The 10,522-nt window shown below is 43.3% G+C and overlaps 1 protein-coding gene across 1 annotated transcript; it reads left to right on the top strand.

Moving 5' to 3' along the window:
- Positions 1-823: 823 nt before the first annotated feature.
- Positions 824-10,130, top strand: CXCR5 (C-X-C motif chemokine receptor 5). Its single transcript, XM_025183559.2, has 2 exons — positions 824-976; positions 6,637-10,130. Exons 1-2 carry the CDS (start codon positions 938-940, stop codon positions 7,708-7,710), a joined length of 1,113 nt encoding a protein of 370 aa, XP_025039344.1. The 5' UTR covers positions 824-937; the 3' UTR covers positions 7,711-10,130.
- The last annotated feature ends 392 nt before the right edge of the window (positions 10,131-10,522 follow it).

Genomic DNA, 10,522 nt, shown 5'->3' with positions numbered 1-10,522 from the left:
TTAAACTGCATCTTTAAATATATTTTGAAATAATGGGTGTGCTATTCTGGTGTTCCTGTAACCCGCATTCCATGAGGGTGCATCTGGACTGGCAAGATTTTGCACAAAAGCATCCGCTTTTGCGCAAAAACTTGCCAGCTGTCTACACTGGACGCTTGAATTTGCGCAAGAGCACTGACGTTCTAATGTAAGAATTCAGTGCTTCTTGCACAAATACTTTGACGCTCCCGCTCAGGGATAAGCCCTCTTGCGCAAGAATACTTGTGCAAGAGGGCCAGTGTAGCCAGGCACCTTAATTTTTTGCTCAAGAAAGCTCTGATGGCCATTTTAGCCATCGGGCTTTCTTGCGCAAAAGCACGTCTATACTGGGCACGGATGCTTTTGTGCAAAAGCAAATCTTTTGCGCAAAGGCATTTGCCAATCTAGACACTCTTTTGCGGAAATACTTTTAACGGAAAAACTTTTCAGTTAAAAGTATTTCCGCAAAATCATGCCAGTCTAGATGCAGCCTGGGAGTTAAGGGATTTGTCAGAATAGCGCTTTATTTTACACCGTGCCAAATTTAAAAATAAGCTATTTTGAAATTCTCAAAATAAGTTATACAGTTTGCGTAGCACAAACTGTGTAGCTTATTTCAAGATAAGGGTGCTGTGTAGATGCACCCTTACAGATTATGGCAACCTTTGATTATTCAAAGCTATACTTTAAAAAACAGCTTAAAACACAGACGATAGAGCAAGATGCTAATCTGTTGCTCAAATAGGTCATTTGGAGCTCATTTGCCTTGCAAAGCTGAAGACCTCAGTACGCTGATGAGAACTTAATTCCCCGCCCCATTCAGTTAAATTATTAACCCCTTCACCAAAAAGGAAAGTTGGTTGATATTCTCTGTCACAGCACCGAACCACTGAAGGAGAAAAACAGAACCTTTCAAATAATGATGCCCTACAATGTCCCTGTGAAGATCTATGATTTTGTAAGTCATATGTGGTTCTTTGTTTTTGTAATGTTTATGAGTTTAGGTTAAGGATTTTTTTGGGAGGTGGTGATGGGTATTATATCTGGGCAGAGGAGCTTGGCTTTTAACCTCTCACACCCACAAACGCATACTTTTCCTCCTTTGTTTAGAGAAGTTTGGACTCAGGCTAAAAATTTAAACCAATATATTTAGACCCCAGTACTTATTTAGGACTATTCTCACCAGCTGAAGATGGTGCAGGCAGGAGAATGCCAGCCTCTGTCACTTTCTGTGATTACTGGTGCCATATCTTTAAAGTGCTTTCATCAGAGGTTGGAGCTATAATTCTCCTGTTGTGGGTACTGGACTTGCAATCTCTGTTGTAGTGGCCAAAAAGCTTATTCTGACATGTTGGGAATCAGATCCGTCTCCTCTTTAGGTTAGCTTTTAGAAACAAATGCAGAGAGTCTGTTGCCCTGAACCTTGTGAAGTCCTTTATACCAGCAGAGAGAGGATTTAACACACTTATCCTGACTTGACAGTATTTTATACCACCATGCACTGATGTAAATGACAGCAAAAGGTGCAGTGCCATGGGAAATCAGACCCACTCACTTTAATAAACAGGAGTGACTAGGTAAGCTACAATTATATTGGGAAATATGTGAAAGACGTACATCCCACAGTAACAATTGTACTCTCATCCCTGCCTTCATTTGATCTTTTCTGTGAGTGGGTCACCTTGAAGAGCCTACCTGAGAGCTGGTCTGTAGCACATTAGAGGGTTTTTTTTTTTTTTTAACTGGGAAAGAAGCTATGCTACAAATACCTTAGGTTTGAATTATGACGCTATATATTCCATTCTCTAATTAACCATGTAAATTGACAATATCTATTGTTCCATGCTGCGAGAAAGTTCATGGCAGAGCTGCCACAAAGCTTGGCATTTAAGTAGAGTGTTTCAGAAGTTTTTTCAGCTTTGATCATATCGTTTCTGTTCAAATAAAAACATTAATTCTATTTTGGTTTATTTTTTCTCTTACCTTTTTTCTCCCTTGTTTCCTTTGAAGGGGGAAAAAGGTAAGAAGTGAAAAAGCAGCATCCACATCCAAAAAAACCATAAAAAGCAAACCCACCCAGAATGATTTTGATTTGATTTGTTTTGCAAAAAAATCCTGTGAAAACTTTCAGAAAAAACTTTTTATTTTTTTTTTTTTTTTGGTAAATGACACTTTCCCTTCTTTGAGCCCCCCTCCTGACCTCTCAATTTAAATGAAAGACTCACAGGAGTTTATCTAGGGGTAAAGCAGGGCTCACTCCTTAATGGAAAAAAGTGAAAGATGGGAGCAACATATCCTTAGTAGCAGCACTGCCTGCGTGCAGAGGCCACACACAGAATCCAGTGGGGAAGCGCTACAGTTCCTATTCTGTAGTGGAATCTTAGACTAATATTTTTTTCTTCTTTTCATTCTCAGTGTTATACTTTAATTATAAATTATCCTATTGGTGGAAAACCATCTAAGTGTTGTGCCTTGTTGCTTAACCTGCCCAGGTCCAGCTCTGGGAAATAGTGACATACAAAATTATTCATGCAGGGAAATTAAAGTGCTGTGCTATTTGTTCCATGGCTGTGAATACACTTTCCAGAGCTTCAGCATCATGACTTTCTCTGCTGTAAATACAATGAGTTGTCCTGTGGCAACTTAGAGACTAACCAACATATATAGAATCATGAGCTTTCATGGGCAAAAAGCTCATGATTCTATATATTTTGGTTAGTCTAGGATGCCACAGGATCACTTGTTTTTAAAATTACAGACTAACACAGCTACCCCTCTAAAATTTGTCTGATGTAAATAATATTCAGCTCTCAAAGGAACACCAGCTCTGTGTGGAACATAGATGACTTTTGGACTGGAGAGAGTGGCAATTACAATGAAGAGTAAAATGAATTAAAAGCTCTCCCCCTGCCAGCATTAGTGGGAGTCTGAACAAGAGCTAAATGTGTCTTTTCCATCTCTATTTTCTAGGTGTACTTGACACAAACAAGGCTGTCTCTTAGCAGAAAGTTGAGGGATTGCATTAAATAAATGTAATCTTTCCTTTCCTGCAAGGAAAGATACATACAATTAGTGTCGTGTGGCTTGTCAGTTGTGTGTTATTTTACATGTAGTTGCCCATCAGACAAAAATATCCACAGCAAGTGACAAACAGAAATACTATTACATAATCCTCCTATTCTATTCCTTCCTTCCTTCCTTGTTTTAGATCCTTTTTTCTGCTGTTAGAGGCCTTTGTGACTCGTTTTCCCAGCAAATCCATCCTTAAAGCAAATTTGAGGCCTTGGCCAGTTAAAGTTGGGAAGCAGCATGTTGCCTGTCAGTCACAGAGATTAATCTCTGCACCCACAATACTGGCCACTTCAAGATCTCTCACCTCTCTGTTCCAACAGCAGAGAGTCACTATCTGCAGCTCTTGAAGCTGTACTCCAACCCGTTCCTGCTTCAGCTTGGATTCACAATACATAAAGATGGTCTCTTTGACTCATCTCTGTCCGTTCCCACCCACGCTTGCTACTCTCTCCCAGCCTGAGATGTACATGAGAGGATGGCTCAGTAGCAGTGCTATGCACATTTCCCAAGCCAGGGGCGAGTGGCTTACAGTAAAAAAAAACAAAGCCAAAGCCACCACAAACCCTACCTGTCACCTTATCAGAGATGAGATGGTGACAGATAGTGGTGCTTGCCTGCTGCATCTGTTGTAAGTGCAAGGTGATTCTGACAGCCACTCGCTGCAGTTGAAACGGTTTAGCACTGTGTAGTCACTGCCCATATTTTGATGGGTTTCTATCCTTTGTTTTCACACTGTGCTGTGCTCATCATTAACCCTGTAGTCCCAAGTTGTGCTGCAATATCTTTCTCTCTTCTATGCTCCTAGCGCCTTGCTCTTGGGCACCATTTTGTTTTGCTAAGGGAAAGTATAAACTTTTTAGAGAAGGGACCTTTGATGAATTGCTTGCACATTCATAGTGCCAGATCAATGGAACAGCAGCTGGTGGGCTGGAGATGGCATAACTACTGAGGGCTCTTTTTAAAACAAGAACCCCTTTAAGGAGGTCTGTCAAGTGTGGGGTTAGAGCACCTCTGCAGCATTGGGTTGGTACTTTGGGTACCCTGCAAGTGAGGGCAATGAGGAGAGGCAAAAAGAGAGACCTTGCTATTTTCCAAAATAATACTTTAAAGATCTGCACGAATGCACACCAGCTACAGTTATCTGCCACAATGCACCAGTTCACGGGTGAGAAGCTCACATGGCCTAGGAGAGGCCTTGCTATAGCAAAAGCTAGTTTGTGTGATTTAGGGGGGTGTCCCCCAAGCAAGGCAGTTCCTGCCTTGGCTGTGTGGCGTAGGGTCTCATGACTGGAGAGATTCATGTATTTAACAGAACAGTCAAAATGTTTCTAAAAGAAAAAATAGCACCAAGAACAGCTCAAGCAGTGCTGGTATTTTTAGCCAGGAGCTATCAGCTAATGGGGGGGAAGGTACAGCAGGTGCAGCAGCTACAGCTGTCAGTGAAAGGTATGAAAACAGCAAGCAGAAACTTCCGCTGTGGTCAATGCAAGAGTCTCAGTCTCCAGAGAAGGTATTTGGGAGGGGGAAGAGCGCTCCGCCTGACTGCAGGGGAACTCTTATCATTTTTTAGTTACTGTTTGTTGAGCTGTCTGACATTTGCCAGGAGCCTCTGCTTAGCCCTTTGTTCCTCTTTTCAATGATCCTACCCACCCCTTTTCTTTTCTTTTTCTGAGCAACTTTAGGCTTTGTCCATTGCCTGCCTGGAGCAGAGCAGGACTGCCAGAGCACATGCTCCACTGTGAGAGCTGTGCCAGAGCTGACAGCTTTCTAGTGCTCAGCACTTTGATTTGATTTCTGCTTTGGATAAAAAGTTTGGTGTGTGATACAGCTCCATGGGTGCCAAAAGGAGTATAAAAGCAGGGAGAGCAAGCCTTCCACCATCAGGATCTTCTGAAAAGCACTGCCTCCCCTCACTCCTTACTGGCAAGCCCAAGGCACTTAGCCCTGGTCTACACTAGGGAGTTATTTCAAAATAACTCCCCTTATTTTGAAACAACAAGTGGAGCGTCTATTCTATTTTGAAATAATGGGGATGATTATTTTGAAATAGTGACTCCTGCTTTCCATGATGATAGTGCTTATTTCAAAGTGGTAGTGTGGATGCTCCACTGCTGTTATTTTGAAATAACTACTCCCCAGACTCATTGAGAGTAATTGCTCCCCAGTGTTTGCTGAGGCTCTAAGTCGAGGTAGTGCATCCACATTAAGAGAACCTGCCTCAGACTAATTTCGAGGCTTCCCTGTAGTGTGGACATGCTATTTTGAAATAGTTATTTCGGGAGTTATTTTGAAATAATTTCCTAGTGTAGACATGCCCTTATGTAGTGGATCTGTCCTACTTCCCAAACCTGGCTAGATCTTGGCCCTTAGACACCACTGCTATGGTTTCAGCTGCCAACAGATGAGAGGCGAGATGCAGGCATGCAAGAGAACACCAAACAGGATCCAACTAGTGTGTTGCACGTTCCACGAAGTAGAGCAGAATCCAGCTGCCACTAGGCCAGGTACAATATGCTTCCTCCTAGCCAGGTTTTAAGAAGTAGAATACAATGGCCCTCCCATTTTCACTGCCTGTGTACAGTTCACTCCATGGGCCAAGCTGCAGCAGTGTTCCCAATGCTGATCTCACTTTGGGTGGCAGCATCACAGCCTGCACATGGGGCATGGACATGCTATCACAAACCCCAACAGTTGTTCAGCTCAAAGAGCTCAGACACATGTGGAATCACACTGCAGGGCAATACATCCTCGATCTCAAACACAGCATGGTTTGTAATCACTCTACAGCCAAGTCAGAGGAAGTCTTTGGGAATAGAATATAACAATAACATGGTAGAAAAATGACAGAAAAATTAGAGGAATACAACCAAGCTAGGTGAAGTGAGCAACACAATGGTGGCTAAAAGAATGATCAAAGGCCTGTAAAAATGCTTTATGAAAAGATGGAAAAGACTAGGATTCTTTAACTTAGTGAGAGATGAATAAGAGGGGACCTGATAGAAGGCTATATAATAATGAATGGAATAGAAAGGCAGATCGGATTAATGTGTTCTTTCATATAACACAATAATAAGGGAACAGTCAATGTGCTTGAGGGTAGCAAATGCAGAACTGACAAAAGGAAACACTTGTTCACACAATGTGTGATTAGACTGAGGAACTCATTGCCACAGGAAATAGTTGAAGCCACGGACTAAATAAGGTTCAAAGAGATTGTATATGTATATGGATAACAACAATATTAAGAAATATTTCAATTAATGTTAAAATGTGCTGCAAGGGAAAGAGACATTGGTGTAAGTGCTGGAGCAGGAGGTTCTAACTATCAAAGATCAGGATGAGATCCTCACTGATGGCAGATTATCGTACATCTGCTGCTGGAAATTTCCTGCACCTTCCTCTGTAGTATCTGGTGCTGGCTATTGTCCAGAGACATCTGGTATTTCCCATGTAATAGCTGGGCTTTCTCCTGGGGAATGGTGTTGACTGTATTTTGGCTGTTCAGAAAATGCAGTTTGTTAACAGGATTCTTTTCCTGTTCTGCAGAATTTTGGGGGAGAATTCACTGACTACGACAATGACACCACCACAAGATCCTATGAGGACTACTTTTGCCCTGATACACAGTCGTCACTGGCTGGTGATCCCCCACACCCTTTTGAAAAGATCTTTGTGCCCGTAATCTACGTGCTGATATTCCTTCTGGGAGCCTTGGGCAATGCCCTAGTGTTGATCATCCTGGAGCGTTACAAGCGTGCCCGCACTACCACCGAGAACTTCCTCTTTCATCTAACCCTGGCCAATCTGGTGCTAGTGCTCACCTTGCCTTTTGGCGTGGCCGAGAGCTTGACTGGTTGGATCTTCGGCACTTTCCTTTGCAAAGTCCTCAGTGCTATCCACAAGATCAACTTCTACTGCAGCAGCATGCTCCTGGGCTGCATCAGTGTGGACCGCTACCTGGCCATAGTGTATGCTATCCATACCTACAGGAATCGCAGAGTCAGGTCTATCCACCTCACCTGCATGGCCATTTGGTTCATCTCCCTGGTGCTGACCTTGCCTGATCTAGTGCTAATGGAAGTCTGGTTATACAATAATCAAACTGTGTGCAGCTTACAGCAAGCTGGGATTCATGGCAGCAACATGTGGCTGGCAACCCGCTTCCTGTATCACATTGTGGGTTTCTTAATGCCCCTGCTGGTCATGTGCTACTGCTATTCAGCCATTGTGAGGGCCCTATGCCAGTCCCAGCGACTGCAAAGGCAGAAGGCTGTAAGAGTGGCTATTCTGGTCACAGGAGTGTTCTTACTCTGTTGGAGCCCTTATCATGTTGTCATCTTTTTGGACACACTAGACAAGCTGGAAATCATACCAAACAACTGTGGCTTGGCAGACCGTCTGAGCATGAGCATCATAGTGACAGAAGTGTTAGGCTTCACGCATTGCTGTCTCAACCCTGTCCTCTATGCCTTTGTCGGAGTCAAGTTCCGCAATGACTTCTTCCGGATCCTCCGGGACCTGGGCTGCATAAGCCAAGAGACTCTGCAGGAGATCCTTGATGTGACAAGGAAGAGCAGTGGGATCGAATCGGACACCATCACTTCTGTCAGCACCTTCTAGTGGGGAAAGAACTGGGCATGAGGCAGAGATAGTTCCTGGCCAGCATCATATCAAGTGCCCTTGGCTCAGGATCCAACTCTGCCCCACAGTATCATCCCTACCACTTCCCTCCTCTCCGTAACAAGAGTTCTGAAGGCCACCATTCAAAGAGCAAGTTCTTGCCAACTGCTATCACATAGTTACTCCCTGTGCTAAGTATATGGAGAAGTGGTTTGCAGTTGCCCTGGGCAAACACTGACTTTACGTAGCTACCATTGCAAAGGGGCTGGAGCCTGGGACCCTAGTAAGTTGATTCTGATACTGCACCCTCCCCACTGGAGGAGCCGATTATGGGAGCCTCATGTGTTAAACCGACAAGAAAACTAGGCCCTTAGAGAGTGATATATAGGAGACTCTAAAAGACAGCGAGATTTGTCAGAGAAATGAAAGAGCGCAATTTCATCTGTGCCATTTCTCAAAGTGCTCAGAAGAAATATAGCCTGATTGCCTTTACTGAGCTACAGGTCTGAGTTTAATGAAAGTTATGTAAAAGATGAAGACTATTAGAGTATGTCGCAGTTACTCAGATACGTAGCTGCATGGTACTTACCATTCTGCTCCATCCAAAGGACTGGACACTGCTCTGACTGCACCACAGAATCTGGAAGAAGAAGAGGCCTGTAAGGCAGCCAGCTCATTTGCTCCTACCAGTGTGGAAGTGTCTCCTGTTGCATCTTTCCTGGGGCTTTGGTCAGGTTGGGAGCCTCCATCCCAAGTGGTGGCATTTCTGTGACCCACATTGGGAGACTCTTCCACAGGCCTAAAAACTTTAATGTCAGGCTTTCCTGCCCATCAGGTGAATAGTCTCTGAGCAGGCCCTGCCACTCAACATTGGCACAGACCCTCTCCTGTGTTGATTTCTGGGAAAAAGTGGGGCAACAAGGCTGCATAGAATCGTAGAATACTAGGATTGGAAGGGACCTCGAGAGGTCACTGAGTCCAGTCCCCTGCCCTCATGGCAGGACCCAGTACTATCTAGCCCATCCCTGATAGACATTTATTGAACCTGCTCTTAAATATTTCCAGAGATAGAGATTCCACAGTCTCCCTAGACAACATATTCCAATGTTTAACCACCCTGTTAGGAAGTTTTTCTTAATGTCCAATCTAAAGCTCCCTTGCTGCAGTTTGAGCCCATTGCTTCTTGTTCTATCCTCAGAGGTCAAAGAACAATTTTTCTCCCTCCTTGTAACAGCCTTTTAGATACTTGAAAACCGCTATCATGTCCCCTCTCAATCTTCTCTTTTCCAAACTAAAGAAGCCCAGTTCGTTCAGTCTTCCTTCACAGGGGCATGTGTTATTGATTTGCTTTGGGGGTTGGTTGCTGTGTCTGTTCAGTGTTGAGAGCAAGAATTCCCATTATCAGAGAGTAAAACAAAATATGGAAGGAAAAGAATTAGTTTGGGTTGGTGGGCGGGCAGAGGAGAGATAGGGGACGGATTTTGCTATGATTTATGCTGTGCTTTTGATTCATTCTAGCTTGACCTGCCATGATACTTCTTAAAAATTTCACTTTTTAAGGGAGAACAGACCTGAACTTTGACTCTGTGCCAGAGTTGTGGGCACCCAGCAGCTCTCAGGATCAGGACTACTCTACAACGACATGCACCAATCTAAGCAGCTGTAAATCACAGTTGGGTTCTTTTAGTGCAAGTCTGTATTTAGAGCAGCCAGAAGGAACTCTGTTTCATTGCTGTTGTCCATTAGCTATTGTCACATCAACAGGGACTGTGACTTCTAGGCAATGCTGCTTTCTCTACTTTTTTCCATAGGTAACTTACTTTGGCTTGAAATGTATTAGTTATAGTTCTGTATATAGAGCCTCTGGCTATCACTCATCCCAGGCACATCCTAACCACAAATATCTGTATAAAAATCTGCTCCAAAATTAACTTCGTTTTTTAGGATAAACTAAGACTAGTTCTTCTGATCGGTATTAATTTCAGTGTTGTCAAACTGCCTGGCTACGTCTACACTGGCCCCTTTTCCGAAAGGGGCATGCTAATTTCACAGGTCGTAATAGGGAAATCCGCGGGGGATTTAAATATCCCCTGCGGCATTTAAATAAAAATGTCCGCCGCTTTTTTCCAGCTTTTAGAAAAGCCGGAAAAGAGCGTCTACACTGGCCCTGATCCTCCGGAAAAAAGCCCTTTTCCGGAGGATCTCTTATTCCACAGTTGTTTAATCTGTGCTACTGGGGAAGAGTCCAGCTAGAGTTTGTACATGATTTCAGTATTTTTTCATTCAGAATATTTGAGAAACTTTTTGTTACAACTTTTAGCTTGTGTTCCTGTAAACTCATCATAAATTTTATCTGCTGAAGTTTTTTTTTTAATTGAACCATAATGATTAGTTAAATAAAGTGCTTGTTTCCACCTCCATATCTCATGCGTCTACAGAAAATCAGCTTCAACTGTCACGATCCTGAGGGAGCAGAGGGCAGGTCTACACGGAGGAGTTGGTTCAAAATAACTTCCCTTATTTCAAAATAACAAGGCAAGCATCCACACTACCAAGCCTGTTACTGCAAAATAACAACACCTGATTGTGACGAGGAATAACCTTATTTCGTTGATTGTTAGTTCAAAATAACCTGGTAGTGTAGACACAGCCAGGGAGACCAGTAGCTACTGGCTGGTCACACCTTTCTGGCAAGTTCTGTATGGAGGAAAAGGAGCCTTATCAGGCTCACTGGAATTTTGTGTTTTCACTAGTGCTTCAAAAAAATCTCTAGTATTTTAGGGCACAAGTAATATCCAGGTTTGTCTCAGTC

The sequence above is a fragment of the Pelodiscus sinensis genome, chromosome 26 (assembly GCF_049634645.1).
Source record: "Pelodiscus sinensis isolate JC-2024 chromosome 26, ASM4963464v1, whole genome shotgun sequence".
In the NCBI taxonomy this organism is placed as follows: domain Eukaryota; kingdom Metazoa; phylum Chordata; order Testudines; family Trionychidae; genus Pelodiscus; species Pelodiscus sinensis.
Note: the sequence above shows the minus strand (reverse complement) of the source record. Positions and strands in the feature narration are given on the sequence as shown.

Coding starts and splice junctions, on each gene's coding strand:
- CXCR5 (XM_025183559.2), top strand. CDS start 938: ATGATGCCCTACAATGTCCCTGTGAAGATCTATGATTTT. Junction 977..6,636: donor CTGTGAAGATCTATGATTTT/GTAAGTCATATG, acceptor CCTGTTCTGCAG/AATTTTGGGGGAGAATTCAC.